This window comes from Chanos chanos, chromosome 13 (genome assembly GCF_902362185.1).
Source record: "Chanos chanos chromosome 13, fChaCha1.1, whole genome shotgun sequence".
NCBI lineage: Eukaryota > Metazoa > Chordata > Actinopteri > Gonorynchiformes > Chanidae > Chanos > Chanos chanos.
The window spans coordinates 4342941-4365000 of NC_044507.1; the positions used below are offsets into that span (position 1 = coordinate 4342941).

Here is a 22060-nt window from a genome sequence, read left to right on the forward strand (position 1 = left end):
AGTTGGAGTGGACCTTGTTGTTGTTGTTGCTGTAATGGCTGAGGATGTAGTACTGCCAGCTGTTGATGTTGATTCCCCTGGGGTAGTAGAATGTTCTGTCACTGTACTAGTCTTCTCCGTAATTGTTGGTGTTGCTGTTGATACGGTAGTTGTCCCTGCAGTATGGCCGGTGGTTGTAGGACTGCTTTCAGTTGTTGTATATGACGCGGCTGTTGTTGATGGGGTAGGCGTCGACTGTGTTGTTGTTGTTGGTGCAGATGAGGATGTAGAAGGACCAGAGGATGCCGTTGATGGACCTGTTGTCGCTGTATGTTCTGATGTTGTGAGCGTCTGTTCTGTAAAGGGTGATGTAACTGTCGATTTGGTGGTTGTCTCTACAGTCGAATATTCGCTTCCTGTACTGATTTCAACTGTTGTTCCTGGAGTTGGAGTGGACCTTGTTGTTGTTGTTGCTGTTATGGCTGAGGATGTAGTACTGCCAGCTGTTGATACACCTGGGGTAGTAGAATGTTCTGTCACTGTACTAGTCTTCTCCGTAATTGTTGGCGTTGCTGTTGATACGGTAGTTGTCCCTGCAGTATGGCTTGTTGTCGTAGGACTGCTTTCAGTTGTTATGGATGGCCCCGCTGTTGTTGATGGGGTTGGAGTGGACCTTGTTGTTGTTGCTGTTATGGCTGAGGATGATGTTCTGCCAGCTGTTGCTGTTGATGGCCCTCGTGTTGTAGAATAGCCTGTCTGTGTTGTTTCTTGAGTTGTTATGGAGGATGTTGTAGAGCTGCTGGGTGTTGTTCGTGATTGATGTGTTGTAGAAATTTCAGTCACTGGTGTCGTTGTTCTTGTAGAAATTGTTGATATTGATGGAGTTGCTGCTGTACTTGAAACAATTATCTGTGGCTGACTTGTAAACCGGGTTGTTGAAGGTGTACTTGCTGTTACTATTGAGAAAGTGGAAGAAGCAGTTCCAAGTGTCGTCGTGAAATATTGTGTTGAACTGATTTCCGATGGTGTTGATATTCCACCTGTTGTTGATGGGGTAGGCGTCGACCGTGTTGTCGTTGTTGGTGCAGATGAGGATGTAGAAGGACCAGGCGATGCCGTTGATGGACCTGTTGTCGCTGTATGTTCTGATGTTGTGAGCGTCTGTTCTGTAAAGGGTGATGTCACTGTCGATTCGGTGCTTGTCTGTACAGTGGAATATTGGCTTGCTGTGCTGATTTCAGCTGTTGGAGTTGGAGTGGACCTTGTTGTTGTTGTTGCTGTTATGGCTGAGGATGTAGTACTGCCAGCTGTTGATACCCCTTGTGTAGTAGAATGTTCTGTCACTGTACTAGTCTTCTCCGTAATTGTTGGTGTTGCTGTTGATACGGTGGTTGTCCCTGCAGTATGGCCGGTGGTTGTAGGACTGCTTTCAGTTGTTGTATATGACTCGGTTGTTGTTGATGGGGTAGGCGTCGACTGTTTTGTTGATGATGGTATAGATGCAAACATAGACGTAACAGGTGATGCTGTTGATATCATTGTTGTTGTATGTTCTGATGTTGTGAGTGTCCGTTCTGTAAAGGGTGACGTCACGGTATATTTGGTGGTTGTCTCTGCAGTGGGTAGTTTCGTTGTTCCTTCCAGTGTTGTTGCAATTTCTGTCGTTGACCTTACTTCTGATGTGGTTTCTTGTGTCACAATGGGTGTAGTTGTAGTTAAGAGTGAGGAAACCAGTGATGTGGATGTGTGTATAGATGTAGTTTCATATGTCACAGGGTTTTCTGATGTACTGTAAGATATGGTTTGTGTTCCAGTTGTTTGTGTTTCTGGCGATACTGTCGTTGGCGGAGATGTTGGGCACCCTTTTTAAAAGACCGCAGAACATTTTGTGTGACTCTTTTTGCCATTGTATGAAAAACACAAAATAATGTGAAGCTGCTTCCACAGTCAAATCCCATAACTTACCAGGAATCGTTGTGCATTCCAATTCTCCAGTTTGATTGCAGATGCTGAGAGACAGATGTTTTTAACATTCATGATATATTTGTTAATAAATGACAAAAACAATGTGAATAAGATGGATGTTAAGATGTATGGATAATGGTGATTTCAACGTGAAGCACCCTACCATTTTTGGCACAACTCGTCGGTCGGAATTTCATCTCCGGGCTCATACCAGGTGCCATTATGGTAGCATCCTTCGCACTTTTCCACACAAATGTTGTTCCTCTCATCAAATATAGGTTTGTCCTCCGGACATACTGGGTAACAACCTGTGGAACAGATCCCTCTTACTTTCAATTCCATTCTATCTATCTATCTATCTATCTATCTATCTATCTATCTATCTATCTATCTATCTATAAATTTGCAATACATAAATAAATAAATATATATATATATATATATATATATATATATATATATATATATATATATATATATATATATATGTATTGCAAATTTTCACATATTTGGCTTACAAGCATCGCCATGGGAGTATAATGTATACAAAGGCCTGAGCATATTTGTTGGGAGTGTCATGGAGAGTACCCACTACAACTATCCCTTGGTTATGGGGTCTTTTGAGTGTGATTTTCTAATACAACCGGTAATGAATAGCACTTTGTCTATACTTCTAGTTTACATGAGCAAGATGATGGTATATTAATTTTTAATAGTACATAAAACATTTATTAGAATATGCATCAAATATACAGAGTAATCAAGAACTCTTCAATACAATCTAAAAACATGTGCTAGTTAAAATATACTTTTAGTTGTGTTGAAAAAGTCAGTAGTGCAATTCATGTGCACTCTACACCTTCAAAAGTTTTAAAATATTCATAAGGTTCAAAGGGCATTGTTGTTAATTGTGATGTAATTGTATTATGCTGAAATACCATTTTTTAAGCTGGACCGATGCGTTGTTAGATTGAAAGACCATTTGTTGTTACAAAACATTTTTAAAAAAATGAAAGAAAGTGATGAAAAAAACCAAAAACATACCTTCCAGGTTGGGAATAGGGCTTGTGCAAACACCCTCAGGATAATAGCATGTTTTGTAGCAGGGTGTATGACATGGACTGTAGTGCCAGATGCATTCAAACTGTTCATTATAGTAATCACAATAGACCGCTGCAGAGAGAAAACAAAGAATAGACTTAAAAAAAAATATCCCGTTTGTACCCCCCCCCCCTCCCCCCGACATGATCAGGAGCAGTGAACTGCTGGTGTAACATAAAACTGACAGTGTGTACCTGCCCAGAAATTAAAACTGTTTATTTTTGTTAAATTTCAAATATATAAGTGTTATGTTCATTTCTTGCGAAATATGTCCAAAATGAACAATTAAAATAAATAAATAAATTATATATATATATACACGCACGCACACGCACACGCACACGCACACGCACACACACACACCTGATAATGATAGTTAGCATGACATTAATCTTTCATGGGGGTGGGGGGGGGGGGTAAGCATTAAGAGTCTTGGACTAAAATTATAAATGCTTTTACAAGCTGAAAAACTGGAGAAAATCTGAGAGCACTCACGGCAGATTTCAGGGGTTCTCCAGGCAACGCACACACCAGCATCATTACAAGCTTGGGCATAGGCTGCCACAGCTGTACAGAAACACTCACAGTCTCCACCACTATCACAAGCACATGAATCTGTCACACAGTTGTCATAGTAAGGCGCTGGGTCAACCTGTGTGCACACAAATAATAAAAAAAAACAATTCTTTCTTTCTCTATTCTTTTGGAAGATAAGACACTCCAAGTTATCACTTTTTAGGCATTTACTGGAACTCTGAAAGGCTGTGAACTGCTTATGTAGCTGAACTGATCTTGTCGAGGGCAGCATCAGGTAAACCTCTCTCTGTGCACCTCAAGAAATGTGTTGGTAGTCACACTATCCATTTTTAAACTCTAGCTCACATAGTTCACTAGGGTTTCTGATTCCAAACCTCATGGCTGACAGTTTGAGGCTAGTGTCGACGATTCCTGTTGCACTCAGCTGTTGGTTGAGTGAATTACGCATGTTCGCAAAAGCTTTAGCTACCATTGTTGTACCAGTGCTGTAGCAGAGTCAGATTACATGATGCTGTCACAAACTAACCGGTCTCTTTCATACATACAGCACGTGGAAATCCAAAACAGCCACTCTGTGTATCTGTTAGTGGAGCTTTTAGTCATCTGCTAAATTGCACTTTGTCATTTTAAAAAATGTACTGCTCGTGAATTATTCATTTTACCCTTGATGAATTTTAATATAAATATACCACAAAAACTACTATTGCCATTAAAGCAAAGAATAATATAAAAAGAGCAACAACAACGACAACTGTAATAATACATATATAATAAAATCTGACAAGTGTGTCAAATACATTATATTATTTTGATACTCTGTCACAAAAAAATACAATAAGCTCTGTACAGTACCATACTGTGACAGTCCTGGAAAGTCTTTCCTGTGATGATACTGCATTGCATCTTAGCCCAGGTCAGGCGATTTGGGTTCTGACTACATGGATCAACCACCATCCTCATGTTGGGACAGCCACTGCTGTCTTTCCAGCTGTTGGCAAACTCCAGGACGTCGGTGACCAGCAGATGGGCTGGAGTGGTAAAGTCATCTTTGCCGTTCCCATTGAAATTGCCGCATAGTCCGCAGACCTCACCCTGCGCAGACGGTCAGTCATGCATACACAGTCACCAGCGAAAGACCATTTTTCAAAGTCACGTACATGTGAACAATCATAATTATAAATAACAGAACACAGGGCTATTCATTTACATCTATAGTTACATTTTACATTTTATTCATTTAACAGACACTTTTATTCAAAATGACCTCCAAGACAGACAGAATACAAACCAAGCGTGTAACCATTAAGAAATTGTCTGTGGCATAAGTGCCACCACTAAATTCAGTATTAGACCAGACACAAATGTAAGAAAAGCTAAAAGAAAGTAAGATAGTGAACTACAGACAGATACAAGTGGGTCTATAGCTCCATAATATAAGCTATCGTGCACCTTTCAGCCTAAAGCATCACAAAATTAAGTGGTAAAGAGAACATAATGGTAACAGTGCAACTCTAGAGATGTAGAGGATGAAAACTGTTTACTCTGAACAATTATGAACAAATACTTGATCTGAGTGAACACACCAAAATCCAACTCAATGATGAACGGAATGCAGAAATGATTTACAATGAGCTGAATGGACACATATACGTTTTACCGTTCTTCCTCTCACAGTCCATATAGTTATCTTGTGTCAGGGAAAGGTTGATGAACTTTTTTTCGTGTGTGTGTGTGTGTGTGTGTGTGTGTGTGTGTTCCCTGTTTGTGAAGACCCTGTCCATGTCAGGATGTGTGGAAGATGAGAGCAGCTCTATTTGCACTCACCATGTACTGTGGCTGGAGGATGATGTGAACAGCGGTTTTGCGGTCCCACAGAACAGTCAGACCAATGTCAGCCTCGATGCTCATGTACAGTCCCACAGTCCGCACTCTGTATGGGATGAGAGCACCTTGCTCAAGATTCTCTTGTTCCACTCGTCCATCTGCCAAACGAAGCTCCGTTCTCTGCTCAGGTTGTGTCTATTGCATATGGACATGCAAGTGGAGATATGTGTTTGTCACATGTGCGCACATGTATGAGAGAGAGAGAGAGAGAGAGTGAGAGAGAGAGTGAGAGAGAGAGAGAGAGAGAGAGAGAGAGAGTGAGAGAGTTTAGCAAAACATCTCATTAATACAGTACTGATATAAATGTCTCAAAGTCATACATGCTCACAAAAAGATGTCTGTTGTCTTTTTATTAATATAATCAAATAAAGAATGCTTAAAAATGAAACCTCAAAATGCCAATTTGTCAATATACAAATCTTAGCAATGTCATATATTATATGAAAGCATGGGAACAACCACACAGTAGAACAGGAGTGAACCTGTGCTCCACATTGGCTTATTAACATAAAGTGAACCAATAGCTGAACCAATAGCCAGAGGACGTGTATGACATGACAGCAAATACAGCCCTCACCCCTAAAATAATCCTGACGTATTTGGAACATGTTGCTCCTGTCATTCCACATGGTACGTTCTCAGTAATCACCCGGAAAGAACCTGTCTTGTTTCCACACGTGTCCTGCAACAGGAAAAAAAAAAACAACAAACGAGTTGTTTTATTTTCATTTAAAAAAAAGAAAAAAGAAAAAAAGGAGGAAACAACATGGGAGCCTCTGCCAGAGCTGGAACTGTGCACCATTAAATATATGTATGCGTGTAGATTTATCACTGAAATATCAGCATGTATAAGGCCAGAGCTGAATTATTCTCTTCACACAGCGAGTCTGTTCAGGGGTGGGAAATGAGAGATACTGCGTCTGTTAGTTCTGTGTTAAAAACGGGCAGGGAAAATCATTACAGATTGCTCACACCCGGGACATGACCTCTTTCAACCCTTCCCCTCCAGGAGGCGCTGCAGAACCCTGTGTACCAAGACTACCAGACACAGGAGCAGTTTCCTCTCCCATGCCATCACCCTCATGAACAACTGACCAGCAGTATCTTCTGCTATGCATCACTACTCCTGTTCTACAGACTGCTATTACACCCTGGACACATCTACAATTACCTACAATTACCTACAATTACCTGCAATTACCTACAATTACCGTACTGTACAATAATCATACCTCCATTTCCCATTCCCATACATGATGCACATGACTTCTGTTTTGTCTTGTTTTGTTTTGTCTTCTTTTGTTTTGTCTTGCTTTGTGTTGTTTTGTTTGCACTACATACATACATATCCATATTACTGTTGTTCATGTGCATAGTGTTACTTAATGCACATTACTGTTGTTTGCACTGCCACACATATGTTACGCACATCACTGTGGTTCTTTGCACTTCCACGCATACTTGCATATGTATATATGTAAATGTATATTGCTGTCTCTTATAGTCTGTGTATTGCTTGTATATTGTGTACTCTGGTCTGTACATAACAGGTACATTGTCTGTATACTGCCTGTAGTACTAGAGAGACACCAACAGCCAGAACCAAATTCCTTGTGTGTGTTAACAATACTTGGCCACTAAAGCCTGATTCCAGTTGTTAAAACTTGTCAATCAGCAGCTTATCAGCGTTTCGAGAATCAGATCGGAAGTCTGTCCCATTCCATTTTTTTGGTCACAAAGTTGCTAAGCATTGTACTGACAGTCCCTGCTTTGACGGGAGGTGGAAAAAAAGGACCCACTAGCTCCACAGTCAGACATTCCCAAAGGTTTAGATAATATTAAAACTGTAGTGTCTTTGTGTGGAATTACCTGGGCCGCCACATAGTTACAACTCCCACTGAAGCCAAATCTCTGATCATCGAAAGTGTTGTAATGTCCACTGCCATAGATGGTGCAGGTCCCTGGACAGACGTTCCCTGTACACTCCCACTTTCCCATTTTACAATTGCTGAATAAGAATACACGCACACACACAAACACACACACAAACACACACACACACACACACACGCACGCACGCACACACACAAACACACACACACACAAACACACACAAACACACACACACAAACACACACGCACACACAAACACACACACACACACACGCACACACACACACACGCACGCACGCACGCACACACACACACACAAACACACACACACACACACACACACACATTATTTTCTTTGATTTCTTCCATCATGAGTGTTCTCTTTTGCATCGATGTATCATTAATGCTACTTTACATATCATTCATGATATGAATTATACATGATTTAGGCGTTTAAAAGGGCCTTGATTCCTAATACATCCATCATATGCAAACAGAACCGCTCTGCAGTGTGATACATAATCTTATGGGCCAATTGGCAGAATGGTATCGTGTCATACACGACACATTTGACCTTTAACTTAATGACATATTCTTTTTGTGTTGCACTTTTATTCCTTACACCTGATCAATCATTTTAAAGCATATGTCTGAGAGAGGGAAGGATAAGTCTGACAGAGACGCAGAGTCACAGTAGGACAGTGGAATACTGGGATATTATGAATGTACCATGTGTTGCATTTGATGGATATGCGAGAGCCTGCAGCATAGAAATGCCCGTTGTGTTGGCACGGGCATTCATAATCTTTAACACAGTTGCCACGGCCGTCATCCAACAGACCGGATGGGCACATACATCCAGACTCACACTCCATGGCAACCTGAGACAGAGGAGGGGGGGGTGTGAGAAGAGCAAGCAAGAGATGGAGAGCAGGAGTTGGAGGGAGTGGTAGACACAAGGAGAGGTGCTGATTAGTTCTTTGTAGTAATAAAGGCTAAAGGCCTCTAATACACTGTTCTCTGTGTGTGTGTGTGTGTGTGTGTGTGTGTGTGTGTGTGTGTGTGTGTGTGTGTGTAATGTACACAGAGAGAGAGAGAGAAGTTACTGCGTTCACCCTTAGTTCACTATTAACAGGCATTGTTATGAGAATAAGCTGCCTTGGCAATATTGTACAGTCACACCAACAAAGCATGCTAATTTAGTATTGAGAAGGATAGAGAGATAGACAACACAAGGATAAATAAAAGAACAGGACAGTTAGAGACACTCTACTCACACAATCCTGCTCCAGAGACAGACAACTCCTGGCACAGGCTACTCCATACTCATCAGGGTTCGCAGTGCTGCAGTTAAAGTAGACTTTGGGATCAGGACAGGCTGTAGAAAACACACATACGCGCACACACATACGCGCACACACACACACACACACACACACACACAGATACACACACAGATACACACATGTTCAAGTCTTATCCTTTCACATACTGATGTATCCAGTATCTCAGTAGTGCTTTGAACATCATCACACTTACTGTACATACCCCCTAAGGCAGACTTCACTTACCACTTACAACTAACTTACCTAACATATGACTTACCTAAGGGAATACGGGTAAACCGTGATTGACAGCTGAGTTTCCCATTAGAACACACGCTGAGGAAGAAGACAGTAACGTCAGCAGCAGCAGACAGAGACATCATTACACACGGGTGAATCACATATGTACTGTCTTTTAATTATTTATTTATTTATTTATTTATTTATTTATTTTTTGGGGGGGGGGTGTCCTTCAACAAAAATATTATGTTTTCTTCTCCAGGATTATTTTTCCTTTTTTTCTGTTTTCTGCCTGTTTCACCTACCAGTGCTGGTCTTTGATGTAAATGGATTTGCCAGGTTTGATGTATTCCCCGTCGTGGTAACAGGAGCATTGTTCCACTGGCACACACATGCCATGTTCGTCCTGGTACTGGCCCTCAGGGCACGAGCAGCCATCCACGGGCACAAAGTCTGTACTGCAGACCTGACGTTCGGAGCTGAGGGACTGGCACGTGCTCTGGCATTGCTGTAGCTTGTAAGAGAAGACCTGAGAGACTGGACACTGCTCGGTGTACTTCTCTGATATGTTAAAACACAACAGACAGAGACAAGATACAACAGAATATGAATCTCTGTTCTACCTGTGCAGAATGTCTATGAATGACACACACACAAAAAAAAAGCACACGCTGATTGGTTTTGGTCGTTGGACTGGGGTGGAACTTTGAAAAGCTTGACTGTGCACTCAACCCAGTTAACAGAGGGTCAAGCAGAGGGGCACTGATTGGTATCAGAGTCTGAGTCATGTAAATTCCTGCAGTAATCGGGACTTAAACAGACCCACACATATGCACACCCGCGCACACGGACGCACGCACAGAATTTAAACAGGCCACAAACATCTTACCGCAAACCAGGCTTCTCCAGCCTTGGAGGAAGATGCCTTTAGATGCACAAGCTCTGACGTAAGAGGAGAAAACGGCACAGAGACAGTCTTCACTCCTGTCACAGTTACAGCTGGCGTATTTACACCTCTGAAAGAAAAAGAAACAAAACAAAACAAACAACACTGAATCAACAGTGAGCGTAAAACACCAAGCCTTCATATTTATTAAAAACGATTCGTAAATTTGTCGTGTCTCATCATGACAGGGATTCGGTGTCCGGTGAAAAATTTCAGGCCTATCAACTCAAGGTTTTGCACCAAAATACCATGAAACTTATACAATTAAGATAATTGGCATGAATAAGAAACTGCCTATAGAATAGCTGAATGATGATACGTTGATGCATTACCTTGTAATAGTTATCTGGGCTGACGGTGGAGTGGCATTTTGAAAAAGGACTTTCTTTACTCTTCAGGTTGGAACACCAGTGTTCAGCGTAGTTCTCTGAAAGAGCAGGACACCCAGGGCTTATTGTGGTGACAAAGCAGCTTTTGTTATTCAAACAACATCTGGTAATTTGAGTATTGAAAAATGTATTTAATTCACTCCCCCCCTGTTATTTGCATGATGGACACAATGTAACAAAAAGCATGAATCATTCATTCATGCATCTTTTATTACATCATGGCACTTCATAATACTATGATAGTGTAAGTCACTACTACTATCTGAAACCATCGCTCACACTTCAAAACAAACAGACAAGCAAAAAGAGTAACTGATCCCAGTGCAGTATCACTGTGGGCTTCAGTGAACCATGGTAGTGCTTGCAGTTTGAGGCTTTAATTTCCGCGTGTTCACTAAACTTTGTGTGTTTTTTTTTGTTCCGTGCTTTTGAATTGACTTAATTTCATTGCACTGTGTACATACCAGTTGTGACTGTGTACCTTAAAGCATGGGAAACGTACTCCACACACACAAGAAATACAACAGAGCAAAATGTCACAAATCATACCATGTTTACCTAAGCCCTGCCTGTGTAAGCACTCTGTCATAGGCTGCAAGTTTCAGACACAGTGAATATTATTGCACTATTCCAACAATGAAATATTGTTATTAACAGAGGTAGCAGAAGTAACAGTAGTAGTAGTAGTAGTAATGTTACTTATATATGGGTATATACATGGCTGTTATGGTGCATGCTATCAGCAAATTAATTGAATTGTATTGTGTGTGTGTGTGTGTGTGTGTGTGTGTGTGTGTGTGTGTGTGTGTGTGTGTGTGTGTGTGCGTGATAGAGATTGATAGCTATAGTTGTTCAATCTCCAAATCTTGGAGATGACATAGTTACACTCTCCCTGCAAAGTGAACTCTTTTCCAACATATGTTGTGAGTTTCTGATATGCTGAGTATTATTACATTATTCCAACAATGAATTATTGTTATTAATAGAGGTCATAGAGGTTAAAAGAAGGAGTGGTAGAAGCAGTAGTATTGTTGTTGCTTTTATCTTGGTGAAGAAGAAGACATCAGATCTGAGATCTCTCTCTGAAGACAAACCCAATAGATAGTTCACAACAAACAAGCCCCACAGGCCAGAGCAAGAGGGACTACAATACAGTGTAAGAGGGAGTAGCAGGTGATAAGGAGGAAAAGAAAAAAAAAAAAAAGAGAGAGAGAGAGAGAGAAAGAGAGAGAAGAATGAAAACTATACAAGGTCCCAGTTAATAACACTTCCCTAAGCGGATGCAGTACATCAACACAAGTAACACTAAATTGATAATGTCATGAATAAATACAGTTGGCCCTCCACATTATAAGTACAGTTGGCCCTCCACATTATAAATACAGTTGGCCCTCCACATTCACGGGTTTGACTTTCGCGGATTCAATTATTCACGAATTTGCCATCAATAACGAAACGGGAATTTTTGGGGGGTTTTGCAGCCTACTGCGGAAAAATTGCAGCATTGGCCGGTTTTAATTACGGGGGGGAGGGGGGGGGGGGGGTTACATGCAGTTAATTACAATGACAGTAACAATTAATGACATATAATATGAAGAGGGATCCAGCCAGTCTCTCCACGGCTGATATCAGTGGACTCACCGTTAACCACGCTGTAGGAGCAGGGGTCATCCAGCCGCTCGGTCCTGTCTGGGCAGGTGGTCTGGGTCTTCCACGAGTTCGCAAAGGATGCAGCTGTCCCTTCCACCAGACCCTGAGGACTCTTCAGTTCATCCTTCAGAACATTGTTAAAGTTGCCACACAGACCTGTGCAGATACACAAACAGACACACAGGTACACACACACAGGTACACACACGCACAGACGCGCACGCACACATACGCAGGCACACACACACACACACACACACACACACACACACACACACACACACACACACAGGCACACATGGACACACACACACAGAATACTGGGTCATATCCTACTGATCGATGTCCACAGATCAATAAATCATTCTTTTCTGTTTGTGGTCTTTGACACTGACAGAATAACTGAAAGGTAATAGTTTAATATTTGCTTAAGTGACTGTATTATGCATACTCATGCCATATTGTAAAGTAGACCACATTCTATTCTGTTCTGTTCTATTCTATTCTATTCTATTCTATTCTATTCTATTCTATTCTATTCTATGTAGTTTTAACAACTGCCATTTCGGCGGTGCAGTAAAAATGCACTGTGGTTGAGACCAGGCAGGATGCTCACCGCATGTCCTGTTCTGATAGCTGTGATCCAGGGTGATGTAGAGCTGCATTAAAGGCACAAGCTGAACTTTAATGTGCAACCCAAAGTTGGTCTGCACCATGATGTAAAAGGTAGAAGGCCTGAACACCGTCAGGTTCGCTAAAGAGAGGACGAAACAAAAACATTCAACTTCAACTTTAAACCAGCTGATCATAGATCTCCGTCCATCAACGCAAAATGAAAACCCAAAGAATGCAAAAGACCTAGAACCATTTGCAAACCGTAAAGTAACGTCCTTTTGTGTTTTTACATCAGTTACACTAACTGAACATGTTCCAGGTCATGTTAACGACAAGGTTAATGACTTTGTGCTTTGTGATTTTTTGTTTCTCTGTCACGTTTTGGTACGAATAGTATCTACCTAAACGTGTAAACCCAATCCCAACCCTAAGTCTTAGTCTGGACCCCATGCTCTGCGAGGTGCAGCTGGTCCCTGACGGAATCTGTATGCTGCGTCACTGCTGGATTTGTAAGAAGGATACATGATGGTGTGTGAATTTTTTTTTTTTATTGAAAGTGAGAGCTTCTGTAAGAAGGTTTTTGGCGCAAATACTGAATATATGCGTTGTATCTGTGAATATATGCACTGTATCGTTAAACAGATAGCGGTGGCTTTGCAGAGAGAGCCGTCTGTGGTGGTACCGACCCGTGCTATACGGCAGCTGGACATCCGCGTTGTGTCGCACTCTCCCGTCAGCTTTAATGCTTAAAACCTGAACAGGAATTCAACACAAATACATTAATAGTCATTAGAACATTTACATTTTTTTTTACAGTTGCTAAAATCCTTATGTCCAATCTGTAGTCACACTTTCAAAACTCTAAACACAATTAACACAACATCTGACTGTTTTGGACCCTAACATTACAGTTTTTTTTACAATCGCTAACAAGCGTTTACCAATACTTAGGATGCTTTTTCTAAACTCTTAACACAGCCACACACCTACATCACACAATTAGCCAAATAGTTCATTTTCTGCTCAAAACCACATTCCGTTCGCTAAATATGAACTCTACATTTCAAAATGCAAAAAATCATTGCACAATGACTTTCAAAATACTAACAGTTGATGCCATGACAAAAACTGCATTACTTTTCATGTTTCAGTTCTACAGGTATCTGCATACAATTCAAAAATGCTTATCAGCTGTTTCAGTATAGCTTCTGAGCTGCTGTTGTTGCAGGAGTACAGGCTTCATACTATATTTAAGGTTATGAACACTAGGTTTTCATTTCTGGCATGCTATGTGCAAGCATTTGTAAATAAGACAGGAAAGATCCATAATATTTGGTATTGGGTAAGCTTGTATGTAAAGAAAATTGAAGCATTTTAGGAACGTGTTAATTGACTACATATTCTGTGAAAACAACAGGAATTGTGTTAATGGTAATGAAAAGCATTTTCAACGGATCAGAACATTGAGAAACAGCTGATTTACTGTAAGTTGTGTAAAACAGACCAACCACAACTGATTCCAATCTCAATCGGAGACATAGCCAGGTGTTGAAATTCTTTCAATTACATGTAGATACAATGTAAAAAGAGGACTTTTTGGATTGATTTTGTTCAGCAATTCTGTCACTTACTATTTTTTTCTACCGTACATCTATAAAGTAAGGACGACACACTCACTTTTCGATAGTATATTGCCAAAAATGCATACATTTGACACTCAACCAAAAAATGTACAGTGGTTTACAGCTCCAGTTCCTCACAGCTGAGAAAGGGACGACTCAGGTCACTGAAGTTTAGAGAAACACGGCAGAGACACAGTTTTGGGAAACTCACATTTGTCTTATCTTTGTTCAGAATCAACATGATGGACTTCAGACAGGTGTCTGTTTCTATAGTGCTACAGGGAATCAACTGCCCCAGAATGGAAAACTTTGATCCTGCACAGTCCTGTAAGCACAAGGAGATAGACAGAGAGAGAAGAGAGAGAGACAGAGAGAATACATGACATATAACTGAAATATGGGTATATACATGGCTGTCATCGTACATATTATCTGCAAAGTATTTGTACTATTTAGCTATTTGGCACTATTATTTGCAATAAGTACTAAAGGAGGACATGCATGCTCATATAATAACACTTCACAAGTGTATTATAACAAGTATTTAATACGAGCGCATTACATGTGTGGGTGTGTGTGTCTGTGTGTGTGAGTGTGATATGTATAGTCGTTCCATTTCCAAACCTTGGAGATGACATAGTTACACTCTCCATGGAAAGTGAACTCTTTTCCATCATACGTTGTGAAATGTGACCCCTCCTCCAGGGCACAGAACCCTGAGCTGGGCAAACTGTTACACTCCCATTTGCCCTGATAGCATACACTGTAAGACACACACACACACACACACACACAAAAACAAACACAACCTATTAACATCACCTCACAGGAGTATAACAAGATAACAATTGCAGTTAGCTTTAGGTGTTGAGTAAGCAGGTTGAACTGACACAACTTCACTCTCTGTGGTTCAGAGAAGAGAAGAGAAGAGAAAAAAAAGAAAAGAAAAGAGAAAAGAAAAAAAGGGGTGAAAAAAGAAAAAAAAGAGAAGACTCTACCGATTCATGATAACCACATGCTGAGGTAGAATTAATATATTTCACAAACAAACAACAAGTGTTAAATAAATTACTTTACTGTGTCAGACAAGCTTTCTCTCTGAAGCAAAATTGCCAGTGTGACACACAGAAACACTCTCCCAGTCTGTTATTATATATTTGGTTGCATAGTGCACTGTGTATTGTGTAGTTTGTATTACAAGCATGTGTGACGCGCATGATTTTGCTGTTGTTTGTAATTCGCATATTTAACGTTGTATTGACTTAGAGAATGAGGGAACACGAATGGTTATAAGTTCCTCCCTTCCAAATAAATGCATGTACACACACACACACACACACACACAAAGGACAGTGAAAGACAGAAGAGTAACACTGTAGTAAAGAGTGGTGTTAGTGTACCATTGTTCCTCTGCGTTTTGAAAAATCTCTCCAGTGTCGTAGACTCTGTCATGCTTACACTGGCACTCCGTCTGAGGAATGCAGCCCCGTAGAGAGATATCATCAAATACGGTTCCTGAGAAAGATGATAAACATGCAAGCCAAAACGTGAGTCTGCTTATAATGCAGTTTTTTTTATGCTTGTGAGGCCTGCGTGGACAGTTAGATGATCTTATCTTATAGGACTTAAGACTGACCTTCAGGGCAGAAGCAGCCATCCATCTTGTGCTCCTGGCACAGAGAGCTGGTATCAGTGTATGTGCAAGTGTCCACACAGGGGGAACCACTCTCGGAATGGACCATGTTGTAAGGGCACTGGACCGCTGCGGGACACAGAGGTAAACGATGCACTGAGACTGCAGCTAAACACATTGTATGGGTGATTTCAGCAAATTTACATTGTCTTTAAGAAGTCTTTGAACATGTAAGACTAACCAACTGAAATGACTAAGCTGAGGGCATTTAAAATGAACTGAAACATGATGTTACACAACACAGAATTCACTTTGAGATTCATAATCCTGAATGTTTAACGATTCATCAATAAAATTCACGCGGTGTTGAACTGATTCATCCACTGTGAACGACTGCCAGAGGTGGGAGAAAAAATCAATACAGTGTAGTATCACGATATTTTTGTCACGATGTTATATCAATACAGTGGTGCCAAGTATCGCTATTTATTTATTTAATATTATTTGATCATTTTTAAAATTTATTTAACATACTTTTACTTTGGTTAATAAGTCTACTCTGATAACATTGCTTCTGAGGTCCACAAGATGTCGCAAGACCTCGTTCTTCTCTTGCGTCACAGCGGAAATTGGAAAGGAAGTCAGAATCACCTATATGTAATGTGCTGTCTGCTTTCAAGTCGAGAGCATGACTTTATTCCAGCTTCCAGAATACAGCAAATAGTAAGCTTAGTAGTAGTTTTGCTTCTGACTTATTCAGCCAGTAGGGGGGCGTAATTGCCACCTAGCAATCAGAGCCTGACTACGCCACTCCTAATTATGAGGGTGGGAGACCCAATTAGTACCAGCAACCAAATATCCACATATAGGGCATTCAAATGAAAGAACAAGGAGGTTCAGATACCAAAAATCTCTCACTTTTATTTTGCAAAAACATTAGTAGAAAAGGTAAAATATATGTAGAAATTCACTAAATAAAAACTATATTACTGTTCTACAGTTAGCACACACCTGTTTGATAGGCTCACCAATGACTCAGTCTGACTAACAGCAGGATTATTTAACCATATCTCTGGGCTAGACACAATTACAGAAGATAGGCCTAATAGTTACCCCTGGCCGGGGCACACCTAAAATTTAGATGTACAAAAGAAAAGAAAGCAAACACAGCCACAAAACACGTAGCCAAAACAACACACCAAATAAATTCAGATGCACACTTGAAAACAGGCAATTATTACTCTTCAGTTGGACCCTGTCTGAACTGGTATCAGCCAGTCAAATAGATACAGCACCACTTAACAGGGCAATACTGACCAGATAGAAAAAGAGGGACAATAGAGATTCAAGGCACTAAAAACAATGATCAGACACACGTCATTTGATCAACTGCTGTTACACATCACAGTAAGCCTATGCAAACAAGGCCAGTTCAAATGTGGATCGCCAATGACACAGCACAGCACAGACAAGCAAAAGGCCTAAACACCACACACCAAAAACAAGGGGCCTACCAGACCAAAGGCAGGTTAGGGCCTACCCCAATAAAGTATTGTACTAAATGAGGTGACACCCAGTCCAGGGAAAATGGAGAAGCAAAGAAAAACCCATAAGAAACAAATAAGAGGGATAAACTTGACAGTCACTGCAATAAATAAACCAGCACTCACACTGTGAGTTCCTAAGCCAGTAAATGCCCCATAAATGTTGAAATGTAAGTGGACCAACCTATTCCATTCTACCCCAGCCACAGATACATTACAACATTCACCACTTTAGCCAGCTGATAATACACTTTACCGCACTATAGGATAAATATCACAATGCATCACAAAGTCTACACTAAACTGCATTGCACCAGCTGCAACTACAAACACTACCACCACTGCTAAGGCAGACCAAGCATCGTTAACACTGACGAAGAACTTGAAGAAACTATTATTATAGGAATATTATATCCACTGCTCTGGTCCAAGCAAGCAGTGTTAGGACCAAAGAATTTAAAGAAACTACCAGTATTTTCAATATGCATAAACTGTGTCCACACGCAATACAATCAGCCACACAGCAGGAGGAAGTATAATACAACGTGGGTGGGAAAAAACAGTGGCCGGACGCTGTCATTGCAGCAGTTATTCTTGCGAGGCAAACTTAAACACAACCCTGGAAAAAGCCATGTGGTTTGGGGTCAAAACGTATTCCAGCTCGCCAGCCAGCACACCATCTAAACAGGACGGCAAAACCCACAGGTATGTTCGTAAATTTGTGCTGAACTGACGCAATGACCTATAAACCAACGGCAGAACACCCACGTGGGTATACCAAGCAAGGTCCTAGTGCCCTAACGGTTACACTTATAATGCATTTTAATATGTGGGAGAAATAAATCGCAACATATCACAGAATCGAATGGCAATACTTGCTCTTGCTGTATCATAAAAGAATCACAGTAATATCGCATCGTGGCCTAAATATCGTGATAGTATCGTATCGTTGCCTTTGTGGTGATTCCCACCTCTAATGGCTGCTAGGTTTAAATGCACTCTCCGTGGTCTGTCTTTATGGAGTTTCTTTTGACCAGATAGGAGAATAATAATTTAATACTTTAATAATACTTTACCACAGAAGGTGGACGTTCTCCAGTTGGGTGGGGTGCCGCCGGCGTGGGAACACTGGCGAGAATATTCTGACAGGGTGGCACAGATGAGTGAGTTGTCCGAGGTGTCACCAGGGGGAGAGCGGCATTTGTCCAGGGTACAGGCTTGTATGTAGGGATCAGGGTTCAGGATGGCTGTGCAGGATGCCCAGTCATCAGAGAGCAGAAGATCAGCACAGCTGGCATGCTGCACAGAGACAAAACACAAACACACTCAGCACCATGAAAGCTCTCACTGTGACTGTGCCAAACCATCTTATCCGACATTCACAAAGACTACACAACAGGCTGACTTAATTGAGTTTAAACTCAAACAGTCTGATTTCTTTCTCTAATTAAATATAAGAAGGTCTAGTTTGGTAAAGAAATCTCCCTGGTGTTTGTCTTTGCTTAAAATTGCTTGTTTTATTCTGCAGTTACCTCCTTTTTTTTTTTACACTATTTTTGTATAATTAATCTGATTGCTGTCATTTCTGACCTTTTAGCTTGTTATATTTCCAAGATTAAGAGAACATTGTACTCACGTGGCCCTGACATAAACTGAGTTGTTGTGAGCCTATGTCATCTTCCTCGTTTGGATCCTCACACTCCAAATATGGATTATGGATCTTCTGCTTGTTACCGTATTCAATAGCACTCATCTTCATGTCTTCAGGTACAAATAAAAAAAAAAAATCAGGTTTTCATCAGACAGACAAAAACTTAAGAGATGTGGTATGAGTTTGCCCCTCGTTTCTGGTCACTGTTATTGAACATTAATATTGTGCTGTAATGTTTCACTGACAGTAACTTACATCCGTGAATGAACTCATTGTAGATCTGAAGGCCGTTAAAGTCCCCACAAAGTCCACAAGTCCGGTTGGCATACTTGGAGTCCAGCTCCACCTAGAACGATATAAACGTTAGCAAACTTTTTTTTTTTTTAATCAGCTTCAAATTTAGGAAAGACAGTTTAACTCAAATTCTTTTCTAGTTTAGAATCACAGTTTGTTAATGCAAGCTAGCATATAATAGGCTAACCCACGACAGCAACGGATGGCTGTATTCCATGGGAACTCAGCAAAAGCAACATACATTTTGAAACACAGTATTCACACACATTGTTCATATTGATTTACGACCTTGCCATATTGACATTTTTTTGTGTTTCCAGTTTATGGTTTATTCGCTATTACACAGCATGAGGCTAATCTATGAAGCATTTTAATGCCCCTACCATAACAGCATCGTCTCTATTCCACATAACTGTGATGCCCTGTTTGGAGTAGATTTTGATATAGACGGAGTTCTCTTCCAGCAGAACCCAGAGGACATGGTAGGGCAGGGTTACCCTGGAGAGTGAGAGAGAGAGGGAACGACAGAAAGAAGGAGGAGGGGGAAGGAGAGAGAGGGAAGAGGGAGAGAGTGAAAGAATGGGAAGGAAGGGGTAAAGTTTGATAAGTTCAAGAAACGGTCGATTCTCCTCTGCGCTTAGGATATTACTCAAATGATAAGATATACTGATAGCAAATTTTTGAACATGCAGCTTGTAGATCCTATCAGAAAGCCTACACAACCTGTTGAACTTTTCCCTAAAAGTGTATGAATTCTACATAAGGATTCTTAAATAATTCGATTTAAGAAATGAAACGAGTGAGAAATTTGTGTGTCCATTATTACACTGATCATTTCCAAATAAATAATAATAATAACAACAACAACAACAACAACAACAACAACAACAATAATAATAATAATAACAATAATAATAATAGAAACAACAGCAACAACAACAAAGATTGAGTATCCAAAGACGGCATTAGCAGTTCTTTTAACTTCTTGTAATATTTTTCAAAAGTTTGTATAATTTGAGTACATACTGGTAATATATGCAGCACCATTAAATATAGTAGTAACTACTTACGGTTTCCCGTCGACCTTAACTGCAGTCCTGTTGAGTTCAACAATAGTGCCACCGAAGGTGACCATCAGTTCTTGGATTTCAAGCCCTGCAAGGGTCTTACTCTTCCACACGTGAATGGAGAATTCCGGAACAGGACCCTGGCAGTCCGAGGCCAGGTTATATTCACAGGAGCCAGGGAACTGAAACACGTCTCCGTCGAATGTTTTGAAGTGCCAGTTACCCCATGTGCTACAGATACTTTTCACATGGTTTGTGCTACGAGCTGCGACAGAGAAAATTATGATAAGGCAAAACAAAACCTAATTAATATTTCCAATTTTTTTCTTTTCTTTTTTTTTCTTTTTTTTAAATAACTACTTACTTTTCCTCATTTACAACCACATTTCTACCATCATCTATAAATGATCACTTTAATTCTCATAATCATCCTTACAGATAAAGCAGTGTACCTGTGTGTGTGTGTGTGTGTGTGTGTGTTATTGTGCCACATAATTCATCAGCTGATATTTTTAACCCTGACACGATACGTCTATCATAGCCTCCATCTGATCTAAACGGTCAGTTCAGAAATCAGATGGACCCTTACACTGAACCTCACAAAAGAAAACTTGGTATTGTATATGGTAAAGAACATCATGTTCAACAACCAAAGCAAAAGACATTTTCAGGGCTCCAGCATGCTCATTAACATGTTACCTAATCCAATGTAATATGACAAATTTTATTGACACCATCAAAAAGCAGTTTGCATTTGGGCACTGGCCTTATCATTTAAGTATTATTCATATATTTGTTTTAGTACACACAGAGAGGTCAAAGCTACTACTTACATCAAATCCTAGAGATAACTCTAATTACATATTTGATAAGATAACGAAAAGAGAAACAATTAAGGTTGGTAACAAACACATCGAATTCCTATACCTATTCCTGTCCACCAGATTCAGCCCTCCTGCACAAAAGCATCCCCAGAAATTTGACAAGTGGGTACATGTACACAATTTATTACCCCTTTAACACAATAATTATAACACATTTGATCCATTTTGCGATGCATGTCTTCAAAGCATAATCAAACACAGATCTGTCATTGTCCATCAGAGACAGATCATGTAGATATTAGGACAGATTCGAAAATCTCAGGTCAAAACCTGGACCTTCTACAACCAACAGCAAGTTGTTGTCTCTCTAAAATTGAGTGAAAGGGTTTAAAGGTGGGAAATATTACGACAGGCATTTGAGACATTTAAGCTTCCAAAACTAAGAAGAAGTCCAATGCAATGCTGCAGGAGCAGGTATCTGCAGTTTAGTAATGAGGCCACCTTTGACTCTAGGTAACAGGTGGGGTTTGGTGGTGTCTTACCTCTCATGGTGTTTGCATGGAGAGCCCAGGTTAGTGCGAGGACCAGCGCAAATAGCAAAGGTGTTGCCCACTTCATCACGCACTCTGGGCAGGGGTAAGTGGTAGGGCTGGGAAGGAACGCACCGCTCAGTTAGAGCTTCAGTTCTAGTGACACCCTCCTCACCCAGACTCTTATATCCCTCTTACTCAATCTCAACATTTACCCCACCCATTCAGGAAGCAACACACACACACACACGCACACACACACACACACAGCCTGGATGCTTTATTAAACCTTAACAAACAGAAAGGTCAGTTTCAGAAAAGCATATAGTGTGTGTCTGTGTGTCTGTGTGTCTATTTGTCTGTCTGTATAT

At 40.5% G+C, this 22060-nt stretch overlaps 1 protein-coding gene across 1 annotated transcript; it reads right to left on the bottom strand.

The window, feature by feature from the left end:
* Positions 1-814: 814 nt before the first annotated feature.
* LOC115826637 (mucin-2-like) lies at positions 815-21777 on the bottom strand. The gene is made up of 27 exons (XM_030790517.1): positions 21702-21777; positions 20339-20600; positions 19652-19766; positions 19230-19320; positions 18960-19084; positions 18400-18622; positions 15783-15908; positions 15547-15661; positions 14771-14909; positions 14358-14471; positions 13211-13277; positions 12526-12663; positions 11901-12065; positions 10203-10297; positions 9814-9940; positions 9230-9485; positions 8965-9020; positions 8637-8737; positions 8089-8240; positions 7336-7474; positions 6044-6148; positions 5407-5586; positions 4435-4674; positions 3541-3697; positions 2989-3117; positions 2108-2240; positions 815-1019 (listed from the first exon to the last, which is right to left on the bottom strand). Exons 1-27 carry the CDS (start codon positions 21775-21777, stop codon positions 815-817), a joined length of 3831 nt encoding a protein of 1276 aa, XP_030646377.1.
* Between the last annotated feature and the right edge of the window lie 283 nt (positions 21778-22060).